The sequence below is a fragment of the Cetorhinus maximus genome, unplaced genomic scaffold, assembly GCF_964194155.1.
Source record: "Cetorhinus maximus unplaced genomic scaffold, sCetMax3.hap1.1 HAP1_SCAFFOLD_174, whole genome shotgun sequence".
NCBI lineage: Eukaryota > Metazoa > Chordata > Chondrichthyes > Lamniformes > Cetorhinidae > Cetorhinus > Cetorhinus maximus.
The window spans coordinates 739288-753446 of NW_027596157.1; the positions used below are offsets into that span (position 1 = coordinate 739288).

At 42.0% G+C, this 14159-nt stretch overlaps 2 protein-coding genes across 6 annotated transcripts in view; one reads left to right on the forward strand and one right to left on the reverse strand.

Moving 5' to 3' along the window:
* The window catches only part of LOC144672966 (uncharacterized), a 572457-nt gene that overhangs the window by 545297 nt on the left and 13001 nt on the right, over positions 1–14159 (forward strand). For all 4 annotated transcript variants that reach the window (XR_013574223.1, XR_013574224.1, XR_013574222.1 and 1 more), the window contains 2 exons: positions 2422–2554; positions 13759–13895. Coding sequence is in view for 1 of the 4 variants with exons in the window: in XM_078534972.1 (XP_078391098.1) it covers positions 2422–2554; positions 13759–13895 (270 nt within the window). In the remaining 3 variants the exon portion in view is untranslated. The remainder of the gene's footprint in view (positions 1–2421; positions 2555–13758; positions 13896–14159) is intronic.
* The window catches only part of LOC144672965 (transcription factor HES-4-A-like), a 111986-nt gene that overhangs the window by 81654 nt on the left and 16173 nt on the right, over positions 1–14159 (reverse strand). The gene's annotated exons all lie outside the window — the stretch shown is intronic.

Sequence of the window (14159 nt, forward strand, 5' to 3'; positions counted from 1 at the left end):
CCAGTGATAGGTGGAGATAACCAAAAGATGTCACAGACAAAAGGACAAGGCTTGCTGCATTGTTCCAGTGAAGCTCAATGCAAACTGGAGGAACAGCACCTCATCTTCTGACTAGGCACTTTACAACCTTCCGGACTGAATACTGAGTTCAACAATTTTAGATCATGAACTCTCTCCTCCATCCCCACCCCCTTTCCCATCCCCCCCTTTTTTATTTTTATTTTTTCCAATAATTTATATAGATTTTTCTTTTCCCACCTATTTCCATTATTATTTAACTGTATTTCCATCCATTGTTTTATCTCTACCTTTTAGCCTATTTCGATCCCTTCACCCCACCCCACCCCACTAGGGCTATCTGTACCTTGCTCGTCCTGCTTTCTACCCTTAATTAGCACATTCCTTAGATAATATCACCACCTTCAACACCTCTTTGTCCTTTTGTCTGTGACATCTTTTGGTTATCTCCACCTATCACTGGCCCTCTATCCAGCTCTACTTGTCCTAATACCACCCCTTAAACTAGCTTATATTTCACCTCTCTTCTATTTTTCCTTAGTTCTGTTGAAGAGTCATGTGGACTCGAAACGTTAACTGTGTTCCTCTCCGCAGATGCTGCCAGACCTGCTGAGTTTTTCCAGGTATTTTTGTTTTTGTTTTGGATTTCCAGCATCCGCAGTTTTTTGCTTTTATCTTGAGATAGTTGATGTGTTGGTTTTAATTTTCAAAATTTCCCCAGATTCTGGGACGGTTCCATTAAATGGGTAAATAGCAAATGTAACTCCTTTATTCAAAAAGGGAGGGAAACAGAAATTGGGAAACTACAGGCCAGTTAGCCTAACATCTGTCATAGGGAAAATGTTAGAAGCTATTATTCAAGATGTTATAGCAGAACACTTGGAAAAATTCAAGGTAATCAGGCAGAGTCAACATTGGTTTGTGAAAGGGAAATCCAATTTAACCAACTTATTGGAGTTCTTTGAAGGAGTCACATGTGCTGTGGATAAAGGGGAGGTGATGGATGTACTATAGTTAGATTTCAAGAAGGCATTTGATAAGGTGCCATGTCAAAGATTATTGTGGAAAATAAAAGCTCATGGTGTAGGGGGTAACATGGCAGGGATAGAAGATTAGCTATCTAACAGGAAACAGAGTAAATAGATCATTTTCTGGTTGGCAAGATGTAACGAATAGTTTGCCACAGGGATCAGTGCTGGGACCTCAACTCTTTACAATTTATATAAATAACTGGAATGAAGGGACTGACAGTATGGTTGCTAAATTTACTGATGACATAAAGATAGATGTGAAAGTAAGTTGTGAAAAGGACATGAGGAGGCTACAAAGGGATGTAGATTGGTTAAGTGAATGGAGTATAATGTTGGAAAATGTGAAATTGTCCATCTTGGCAGGAAAAATAAAAAAGTATATAATCTAATGCTGAGGGATTGCTGAGCTCTGAGATGCAGAGGGATCTAAGTGTCCTCATGCATGAATTGCAGAAAGCTAGTACCCAGGTATAGCAAGTAATTGGGAAAGCTGATAGAATGTTATCATTTATCGTGAGGGGAATTGAATTTAAAAGTAGGGAGGTTATGCTTCAGTTATACAGAGCACTGGTGAGACCACATCTGGAGTACTGTGCACAGTATTGGTCTCTTTATTTAAGGAGGGATGTAAATGTGTTGGAAGCAATTCAGAGAAGGTTTAATAGACTAATACCTGGAATGGGAGGGTTGGCTTATGAGGAAAGGTTGGACAAACTAGGCTTGTATCCGCTGGAGTTTAGAAGAGTGAGAGGTGACTTGATTGATACATATATGATCCTGAGGGGTCTTGACAGGATGGTTGTGGAGAGGATGTTTCCTCTTTTGGGATAATCTAGATCTAGGGGGTCACTGTTTAAAAATGAGTCACCCACTTAAGACTGAGATGAGGAGAAATTTGTTCTGAGGGGCTTGAGTCTTTGAAACTCTGCTTCCACTGCCTTTTGAGAGAGAGAATCTTTGAATAATTTTAAGGCACAGCTGGATAGGTTCATAATAAGAAATAGGGTGGAAGGTTATTGGGGTAGGCGGGAATGTGGGGTTGAGGTTATAATGGGATCAGCCATGATCTTGTTGAGGGGCTGAGTGGCCTAGTCCTCCTAATTTATATGTTCCTGTGACACATTTTGAGGGCTTTGTCCTGAATTCGATTAAGCCTTGCTGTAAACAGCTCCTGTGGATGCAGATGCTGTTCCGAGTTTTCTAAAAATTAGATTGAAAGTGTCCACCTGAGTCCCATTAACATGGAGATTTCAAGAGTTGAAATGTGACTATTCTCTAATCGTCACAAAATTTACACTGAATGTTTGGACCGTGTGCTCTCTTCAATCTACCTTTTCCACCTTGCAGTTAATGACAATTTTTAACTTTTCAGGATTCCTCTCCCTCATCTTACAACCACAGGATAGTGCCGATGTCCCTTCCTCTGTCTGACTCCTTTACATCCTCACGTCCAAAGTCATCAGTGTGTAACGGAATGACATCCCCCCTTCAGCTTTCAAATGGAGGTCAGTACAAATGTGGAATTTTATTCACGGGGAGTGGATGACACTGTGTTTAAATGCTGATGTGTCTCACGTGAAATGTACATTAAAATCCAACCCTGGTTAATGGTGTGTTTGTGTGTATCCTAGAGGCGTTACCTGGAATGAATTTAGACGCTCTCGACTATGCAAATCTTGACAAATGTTCACAATACAGATCTATCCATAGTTCACGACTAAATGATTTGTTTCACTCAGGAAGATAACATAGTGCTCGGAGTGGAACATAGAAAGGATTGCCTTTGAGTTTCAAAAGCTGGAGCTATTATGCTCCATTAATTCAAATTGATTAGAAATTTGCAGCATCTTGTGTATGTAACTGTTTATCAGACCATAATATTCTCTCTATACATAATAAAATATTTAGAACCAGGATTATTGAGATAACATGGGCCTTTCTCATTAGAAAGGTTACACAGACGAGGTCATTTGATGTGTCGTGTTCCTGCCAGATTCCTGGAAGAGAACGGAGCTACGCTCTCTGCCTGCCTTTTCCCTGCACTCCTGCAATTCTTTTCTCTTTGGGTAATTATTCAATTCTTTTCGAAAACCTGCAGTGACCCAGTCTGCCCTACGCTCTCAGGCAGTGCATTCCAGATCCTAAGTACTCGCTGCATTAAAATCCTGTCGCCTTTGGTTCTTTTGCCATTATCTCTTTAGAAAAAAAATTCACGGAATGTGGGTGTCGCTGGCTAGGCCAGTATTTATTGTGTGTCCCTAATTGCCCCTAAGAAGGTGGCGTTGAGGGACCTTGAACCACCATGGTCTGTGTGGTGTAGGTACACCCACAGTGCTGTTAGGGAGGGAGTTCCAGGATTTTTGACCCAGTGACACTGAAGGAATGGCCGACATATTTCCAAGTCAGGATGGTGTGTGGCTTGCAGGGGAACTTCCAGGTGGTGATGTTTCCATGCATCTTCTGCCCTTGTCCTTCTAGGTGGTAGAGTTTGCGGGTTTGGAAGGTGCTGTCGAAGGAGCCTTGGTGAGTTGCTGAAGTGCATCTTGTATATGGTACACACACTGCTGCTACTGTGCGTCGGTGGTGAAGGGAGGGAATGTTTGTGGATGTGATGCCAATCAAGTGGCTGCTTTGTCCTGGATGGTGTTGAGCTTCTTGAATGTTGTTGGAGCTGCACTCATCCAGGCAAGTGGGGAGTATTCCATCACACTCCTGACTTGTGCCTTGTAGATGGTGGACAGGCTTTGGGGAGTCAGGAGGTGAGTTACTTGTCACAGGATTCCCAGCCTCTGACCTGCTCTTGTAGCCACAGTATTTATATGGCTAGCCCAGTTCAGTTTCTGGTCAATGGTAACCCGCAGATTGTTGATAGTGGGGGATTCAGCAATGGGAATGCCATTGAATGTCAAGTGGCAATGGTTGGATCCTCTCTTGTTGGAGATGACCATTGCCTGGCACTTGTGTGGCACGAATGTTACTTGCCACTTGTCAGCCCAAACCTGGATATTGTCCAGGTCTTGCTGCATTTGGACATGGGCTGCTTCAGTGTCTGAGGAGTCACAAATGGTGCTGAACATTGTGCTGAACATTGTGCAATCATCAGCGAACATCCCCACTTCTGACCTTATGATGGAGGGAAGGTCATTGATGAAGCAACTGAAGATGGTTGGGCCTAGGACACTAGCCTGAGGAACTCCTGCAGTGATGTCCTTGGACTGAGTTGATTGACTTCCAGCAACCACAATCATCATACTTTGTGCGAGGTATGGCTCAACCAGTAGAGGGTGTTACCCCTGATTCCCATTAACTCGTTTTGCTAGGGCTCCTTGATGCCATAGATCAGTGTCCTCTGGTTCTCATCCTTTCCACAAATGGGAATGGTTTCTTTCTATCCACCCCGGCTAGATACCTTATGATTTTCAACACTTCTATCAAATCTCCTTTCAACCTTTTCTTCTGTTGAGGAGAACAGCCACAGCTTCTCCAGTCAATCTACATAACTGAAGCCCCTCATCATTCCTAGTGAAAGGAACCATTCTTGTAAATCTTTTCTACAACTTCTCTAATACCTTCACATCCTTCCTAAGATGTGGTGCCCAGAATTGGACACAATACTCCAGTTGAGGCTGAACCAATGTTTTTATAAAGATTCACTATAACCTTCTTGCTATTATACTCTCTACCTCTATTTATAAAGCCCAGGTTCTGTATCTCTTGTTAACTGCTTTCTCAGCCTGCCCTGCCCTTCAATAATTCGTTCCAAATTCTCCCTGCTCCTGCAATCTAGTGCCTCTCCTCAGTTTTTTTATTCATAAAATGTAAGACATCACACTTCCCTGCATTAAATTTCATCTGCCACATGTTCACCAATTCTTGCAGCCTGCTTATGTCCTCAAGTTTATCTCTATCCTCCTCGCAGTTCACAATACCTACAAGTTTTTATCATCTACATATTTTGATAATGTGTCCTGTGCACCAATGCCTATGTCATTAAATGGGTCAAGAAAACCCGTGGTCCTAATACTCATCCCTGGGGAACCCCACTATAGTCTCCTACAGTTTGAAAACAGATCCTTCTCTATTGTTTCCTGTCACTTAGCCAAATTTGTATCTATGTTGCCACTGTTCTTTTTATTCATGGGCTTGGTTTTGCTGACAAGCTTGTTATATGGCACATAAACGTCTTTTTGGAAGTCCTTGTGCACTGTATCATCTGCATTATCATCATCAAAAAACCCAATTAAGTTAGTTAAATACGATTAGACTTTAACAAATCTGTGCCAGTTTTCCTCCATTAATCCACACTTAGTCAAGTGACTGTCAGTTTTGTTCCAGGTAATTTATTCTAAAAGCTTTCCCAGCACTGAGGTTAAATTGACAGAATGTACTTAGTTGCTAGGCTTATCCTTATGTTACAACTGAGATGGGAGGAGTGCACGGTCTCTAATTCCACTACTCCACTGGTCACAGTATATATTTAAATGATGTTTCCAGCTAGCTATATGGCCAAATATGTGCCTTACGCATGGATCCCAGCATCACCACTCAATGCCCAGGTTTCTTCAATAATCAACAAAATTATTATTTTATTATAAAACCAGACTTGTCGCATAGAAGGCAAAGCTTATTAACATACAGTGTGAAATATGAAAGTATAATTACTTTTTCTAAATACCCTAATTTGCGCGCACACACACACAGACACACACAAACACACACAGACACACACAGACACGCACACACACACACAGACACGCACACACACAGACACGCACACACACAGACACGCACACGCACACAGACACGCACACAGACACGCACACAGACACGCACACAGACACGCACACAGACACGCACACAGACACGCACACACACACACACACACAGACACGCACACACACAGACACGCACACACACAGACACGCACACACACAGACACGCACACACACAGACACACACAGACACGCACACACACAGACACGCACACACACAGACACGCACACACACAGACACGCACACGCACACACACAGACACGCACACACACAGACACGCACACGCACACACACAGACACGCACACACACAGACACGCACGCACACAGACACACACACAGACACGCACACACACAGACACGCACACAGACACGCACACAGACACGCACACACACAGACACGCACACACACAGACACACACACAGCCACGCACACACACAGCCACGCACACACACAGCCACGCACACACACAGACACGCACACACACAGACACGCACACACACAGACTCGCACACACACACACACAGACACACACACACACACCCCCACCCCCCAACACCATTACCAATGGTTCAAGGGGAAAAGATAGATGACGGTATCCGGGTTATACAGTTGGTATCTCAGCTCTGGTCTGCAAAACGATCGACTCGTGCTCTACTCTTCAGACGGATGTTGAGGAAAACTTAGTCGATTTCAGAACACAGAGCGACTTTGGAGCAACTTCCATTCACTTGTTTTGCTTTGGACTGGGGTCTGGAGCTGCAGGAGCTGCTTTACTCTTCTTTACTCAAGCAGTTGGTCCCTTTTGTTTCTCCCCCAAAGCAAAACCAGACCAGCTTTTAAAACGCTTTTTTTCAAAGCCAGAAACCACCATGTGACCCACCAGGGCCGAGATTTTCAGCTTCTTTAAAACTGCTAAATTACCTTTTCTTGTAAGATTCTGTCTTTTCCAGGAACAGGAGTCACCAGAGTCCTTGCATTAACCCTTTAAGGGTCAGTATCTTTTAAATAACACACATTCTTCCAGAATGTTCTTAGCCCTTGAAGGTGAACCATTTTCTGTGATTTAAAGCATTTATGACACTTGATGCCCTGTTTTGAACATTTGCCATTCTCCAGTCCTCTAGCACCAAGCCTGTGATGCAGGAGGATTGGAAGATTATGGGCAGTGTCTTCACAATTTCCACCCTTATTTCCTTCCGTATCCTTTTTGTCCGATTCGTTCTTGATGACTCGAGTAAAGCCAATCTTTCTAATACTTCCTTTCAACCTTTTCTGGCTGAAACAGTGTCTCAATGGCCTCCTGATTTCACAGCTTCTTCCTTGGTAAAGACTGCTGCAAAGTATTCGTTTAGCCAGGCCCTCTGCCTTCATGTGTAAACCCATTGTTTTAGTCCCTAATTGGCTCTACTCTTTTTTTAACCTCGTTTATTTACCACTGGAAGAATTTTGGATTTCCTTTTGTTAGCTGCAAGTCTCTCATGCTCTCTCTTTGCATCATTATTCCTTTTTCACTCCCCCTCTGAACTTTCTATATTAAGTCTGGTTCTCACTTGTATTACATATGGACATATGAACAAGGAGCAGGAGTAGACCATTCGGCCCCTCGAGCCTGCTCCGCCATTTAATCAGATCATGGCTGATCTGATAATAACCTGAAATCTGCATCCTGCCCACCCCCCGATAACCGATCACCCCCTTGCTTACCAAGAATCTATCCACCTCCACCTAAAAAATATTCAAAGACTCTGCTTCCACCACCTTTTCAGGAAGAGAGTTCCAAAGACACTCAGCCTTCTGAGTAGAAACAATTTCACCTCATCTCTGTTTTAAATGCGTGAACCCTTATTTTTAAGCAGTGACCCGCTAGTTCTAGATTCTTCCATAAGAGGAAACTTCCTCTGCACGTTTACCCTGTCGAGACCCAGCAGGACCTTAAGGTTTGGATTAAGTCACCTTTTACCCTTCTAAACTCCAGCGGATACAAGCCCAGTCTGTCCAACCTTTCCTCATAAGACAACCCGCCCATTTCAGGTATTAGTCTGGTAAACCTTCTCTGAACTGCTTCCAATGCATTTACATCCTTCCTCAAATAAGGTGACCAATACTGTACACAGTACTCCAGATGTGGTCTAACTACTGCCCTGTACAACTGAAGCATAACCTCCCTACTTTTTGTATTCGGTTCCTCTGTACTTGCATACTAGCCTTTTGTGATTCATGCATTAGGACACCCAGATCCCTCTGTACCTCCGAGCTCTGCAATCTCTCACCATTTAATTAATATGCTTCTCTTTTATTCTTCCTGCCAAAATGAACAGTTTCACATTTTCCCACATTATACTCCATTTGCCAGATCTTTGCCCACTCACTTAACCTAATCTATATAGCCCCCTTATGTCCTCTTCACAACTTACTTTCCTACGTATCCTTGTGTCATCATCATCAAATCTGGCAACCATCCCTTCATTTAAGTCATTTATATAAATTGTAAACAGTTGAGGTCCCAGAACTGATCCCTGTGGCACACCACTCGTTCCATCTTGCCAACCTGAAAAAGACCTTTTTATGCCTACTCTCTGCTTCCTGTTCACCAGCCAATCTTCCATCCATGCCAATATGTTACCCCCTATACCATGAACTTTTATTTTCCCCAATAACCTTTGATGTGGCACTTTATCAAATACCTTCTGGAAATCCAAGTACAGTACATCCACTGGTTCCCCTTTATCCACAGCACATGTTACTTCCTCAAAGAACTCCAATAAGTTAGTCAAACATGCTTTTTCTTTCACAGAACCATATTGACTCTGCCTGATAATTTTAAGCTTATCCAAGTGTCCTGCTATAATTTCTTTAATAATAGCTTCTAACATTTTCCCTATGACAGATGATAAGCTATTTGGTCTATAGTTTCCTGCTTTCTGTCTTTCTCCCTTTTTGGATAATAGAGTTACATTCACTATTTTCCAATCTAATGTGACCTTCCCTGAATCTACGGAGTTTTGGAAAATTAAAACCAACACATCAACTATCTCACTAGACACTTCTTTTAAGACCCTAGGATGAAGTTCATCAGGCCCTGGGACCTTGTCAGCCCACAGCTCCTACAATTTACTCAGTACCACTTCTCTGGTGACTAATTTTCCTGACTTCCTTCCCTACTTCCATTTCCCAGTTTAAAGTTGCTTCTGGGATGTTACTTGTATCGTATATAGTGAAGACCACTGCAAAATATCTGTTCAATTCATCTGCCATCTCCTTGTTTCCCATTATCAATTCTCTAGACTCACGTTCTATTGACCAAAGCTCACTTTGTTAACTCTTTTTAAAATATTTATAAAAACTCTTACTATCTGTTTTCATATTTCTGGCTAGCTTTCTCTCATATTGTAATTTTTCCCTCCTTATTTGTCTTTTGGTCACTCGTTGCTGTTCCTTATATTCTATGCCAATTCACTTTAGCCAGCTCAGCTTTCATGCCCTTATTTCAGTTTAAGAACTTAGTCTCAGACCCATTCCTCTCTCCCTCAAACTGAATGTAAAATTCAAAGATATTATGGCTGCTACTACCTAGGGGCGCCTTCACTATGAGATCATTAATTATTCCCATCTCATTGCACAATACCAGGTCTAGTATAGCCTGCTCTCTGGTTGGTTCCAGAACATGAACCATTTTGTTTTGTTTGAAATGCTATGTGCATTCAGATACCCAGCTTCTGCTTTTACCCTTTTATTCTTTTTAATAACCTCTAGTTTCATCTGGTGATTTACTGTTACTCTCTCCCTCCCTGTCACGGGTCTGTTTTATATTTCCCGTAATAAAACCTTTTTTATTTTGTCTTGTCTCTGCTCTTTGATTTACCACATCTTCCCAATTTTATCCCTTGCTCACACTATTTAATTTAAAAGCTCCTTTACTTCCTTAGTTATGCAGCTCACAAGAACAACTGCTCCCAGCAAGGTTCAGGTGTAGACCGTCCCAACAGTACAGACGGTCGATACCGCTGTATTATCACCTTTTTTTCTGCTTCATCTTGCTCTCTCTCTTTCATTATGCAGGGAGCTCTGGCTTGGATTATTGTATCTTCTGCACACACCCCACCCCCTCAGTTGTACCTAACCCATCTCTCTCTCTAATGGCAATCTGTTGTTTCATTACAATTTTGCCTGCCAATCTTTGATTCCAGTTGATCTGTGCCAAATCCATTTTCACCGTTGAAGTTGGCTCTCCTCCAACTATGTATTGTTACTCTAGATTGCTCCTTGTCCTTTTCCATAGCTCATCTAAACCTTATGATTTTATGATCATTGTTGCCTAATGTTCCCCTAATGACCTGATCCACTTGACCCAACTCATTACCACCTTCCTTGTCCTACAGAAACATACTGATGTAGAAAATTCTCCAGAGCACATGTCAGAAACTACCCCCCCACCCCCACCCGTCATTACGTTATTACTATCCCAGTCTATATGAGGGTGTTAAAGTTCCCCGTTATAACTGCTCTGTAGCTTTCACACCTCACTTTAATGTCCTTGCAGATTTGTTCTTCCATTCCTTTTTCATCAGATGGCCGATAGAATACGCCCTGAAGTGTAACAGTATCTCTATTGTTTCTGAGCTCCAGCCAAATAGATTCTGTCTTTGATGACTCTAGGATCCTCTCTCTCCAGCACTGTAATATTCTGCTTAATTTTCCACCCATCTTCCTTTCTTATCTTTTCTGAACACCTTGTATTAAGGAGTATTTTAAGTCTCCTGTCCTGCCCTTTTTTTGAGCCAGGTCTCTGTTAATCACACATGGGGAGATGGTAGTGTAGCGGTAACATCACTGGACTAGTAATCCAGGGGCCCAGACTAATGTTCTGGGGACAAGGATTCTATTCCCACCATGGCAGTTGGTGGAATTTATATTCAATTAATAATTTGGAGTTGAAAAGCTAGTCTTGGTAATGGTGATTAAAAACTCATCTGGTTCATTAATGTCCTTTCGGGTTTGGCCTACATGTGACTCCAGACCCACAGCAATGCCCTCTGAAATGGTGTGGCAAGCTGCTCAGTTCAAAGGTAATTGGGAATGGGCAACAAATGTTGGCCTTGCCAGCGACGTCCGCATCCCATGAAAGAATAAATGGGAAAAAAAATGGACTTATCTGTGCCTGTAGGCTGTAACCCTTGTTTATCACACTGCGTTCATATACATGCACAATAAACCTAATTTAGGCATGACTGCATTCCTCCTTATTCTGACTCTTAGAGTTACATTTGAACTATTTACACTACAGCCAGGTTTATTTCCATGTTTTTAAGGAGAACGATGGCATGTGTTTGTCCTTGCCCCACGTTTTCTTTCATTACTGCTGAACATTTTCTGTTGCTGGGTCACCCAACCCTCTCAACAATTGTGGACTTACTATTCAATAAAGATGTGAGATATGACTCGTCAACATCAACCCGTCTCCTTCACTAATCAATGCTCTTCAGGACTTGGGACCTGTGGAATTTCACCCTTCTACCTACAGGTTCAAGGATTTTAAATTCAATCTTGACATCAACTAATTACTGCAATTTGTCTTGTTTTTTTCCACTTGCTAACATCCAGCATTGACGTTAGTAAAGGAGGTGGAAACAGTTGCCTGATCAGACTTTCCTGGTTACACCTAATCTTCAAAAGTGATGCTGCACCTCCTAATCTGAAGAAATTAGATCGAGGGAAAAAATACTTGAGGACATTATTTATAATTTGTGTTTATCACTCTCAAATAATATAAAATATTGCAGATGGGTCAAAAATAGGCAATATAATTAGAAAGGAGAAATAAGAATGTACTTGTATTTATATAACATCTTTTATTTAATGGTCGCAAAGTACTTTTAAAATATTGCTAAAGAAAGAGATGTTGCGAGACTTTCATCCCGCACTGATCAGGGCAGACACAAAGTTCAAAGAGAACAGAAACATGAGAAAAGGATGCTGATTGGTTGGCAATTCAGCTCTGACTGCTCGAGGATTTGCAATGGGGAACGCACTGCGAGCTATTGACCCCGATGCTTATTTTTCTATTTTTTTTAAAAAGTGCAATGCCTGGGCGTGTTTCTTTGTCCTTGGGAGGACAGGTCCCTGCATATGAATATATGCAGCTTCTAGCAAGCTTAAGTGAATCAGATTGTGAGGTTGAATGATGATAAATTGGTTGTTTGTGCTATGAATTGTACAGTCCAGATTGCTCAGCACTGCCATACAACTACTTTTAAAGTGTTGTACTGGAGCAAATGCAATAGTCAATTTTTGCACAGAAATCTCCCACAAACACTAGAGATAATAACCAGTTAGTGATATTGGTTGAGGGATAAATATTGGCCAGGGCTCAAGGGAGAACTTCCCCAAATCATCTTCAAATATTTCCATGGGATCTTATCTCCATCTGAGAGGGCCTCACTTTAACATGTCCTCTGAGAGATGGAACGTGCAACAGGAATGCACTGGGACAGTCAACCTGGATTGTGTTCAAGGCTGTGGAGATAGTGAAAAGCTCTGTTTAAAATAAGTGGGCTTTAGTTACCGCAAACGTCCATGAATTTAAAATATGCATGTTTACTACGATTAATCCAGGATTCTCCCAACAAAATGCTGTCGAACTTCCAGTTCTAGGGTTCGACACTAAGAAAAGCTGAAATGATACAACATAGACTGAAGTAAATTAAAAGCAGCTTATTGTAGTGTGTAAACTTTTAAGTGATTATAAAGTGCCAGGAATGGCTCTGTCTTTCACTCCTGCCTTTGAGTAGAAGGTCGTGGGTTCAAGTTCTACCCTAGAGACTTGAGCACAAAATCCAAGCTGACCCTCCCAAGGAGGGCGCCCTGCACCGATGCTGAGGCAGACTTTCTGCTCCCTCAGGTGGATGTGAAACATCCTATGGCACTATTTTTGAAGAAGATCATGCGAATAAACTGGTGAAAATTTATTCCTCAATCAACATATTAAAACAGATTGTCTGCCTGGTTATTATCACATTGCTGGTTATGGGATCTTGCTGTGTGTAAATTGCTGCTTTTCCTACATTGCAAACAATGACTACACTTCATTGATTGTGAAGTACTTTGGGACATTCTGACATTGCAAAAGGCTCTGATGAAATGTAAGTCTGTCTGTCTTTTACTTATTAACCATATATACGTACACATCATTTATACCTTCCAGTAGCAGGCGATGGATGATAAGCAGGAACCATGGTCATATTTTCCTTCCTAGCTCATGGTGCCCCACCACCATCGCGTGCAATAGCTGCTAAGTCAGCACAGATAAATAACTTGGTGACCTTTGCGCTCTGTAGTTCAGTACCATGGTGCACTGTGTAAAGTGTCTGCTCAAAGGGTGATATTAAATAAGGTGGGAGGTGGAAACAAACACCAGTCTAGACCTGTTGCACTGAATGACCCGTCCTTGAGCTGTACATCCTTTACCTATCATGTATTCAGCAAAGAACAAATGCTGTTTTAACTTGTACATGACAGACCAAGAAAAGGAGTGATGCACAAAGGCCAGAATAGCAGAGTGCAGAGATCTTGCTGACAATAGTGAAGAAATGGAGTGATGCACAAAGACCAGCCTTACTGGGCTGTAACTTACCTCTGTTCTGACAGTAAACATTCAGGTGAAGTTGAAGAGACACCAATCTTTGTTAGTGTCGCCATGCAGTGCAAATATTTAGCTGGTAGCTGAATGGATTGTTCTATGTGTCAATAGCCAAGTTGTGACATTCTAAAACAAAAACCGAAATACCTGGAAAAACTCAGCAGGTCTGGCAGCATCGGCGGAGAAGAGCAAAGTTGACATTTTGCGTCCTCATGACCCTTCAGCAGAGCTGGTGACATTCTATCCTTGTTAGTATATATCTGGCTATAATATACAAACTGTTTCACTCACTTTATAGAGCAAGCGCATTTCAACATGACCTCCCCTTCTTCAAGCAACAAGGAGCTTCTATGTGAGCTGAAGGCTGGAAAAGCACTGAGACCAACACAACAGACTAAAGGTCTAACTACAATATTTTCTGGCAGTGGAAGAAATGTGAGTGGACACCAGCAACAACTTGCATTCGTATAGCATCTTTAGCTTAGTAAAATGCTCAAGGCGCTTCCCAGTAGCAATTATCAAATAAAATTTGACACCAAACCAAATACAATAACAGATGGCATTTTAGCAGAATGAAACATCCCAGGGCATTTCAATGAAGCAGGATAAAACAAACAGCCACAGTAGGAAAGCTGGCCAAAAGTTTGGCCAAATAAGAAGGTTTTAAGGAGTATCTTAAAGGAGGAGAAAGGGGTTGAG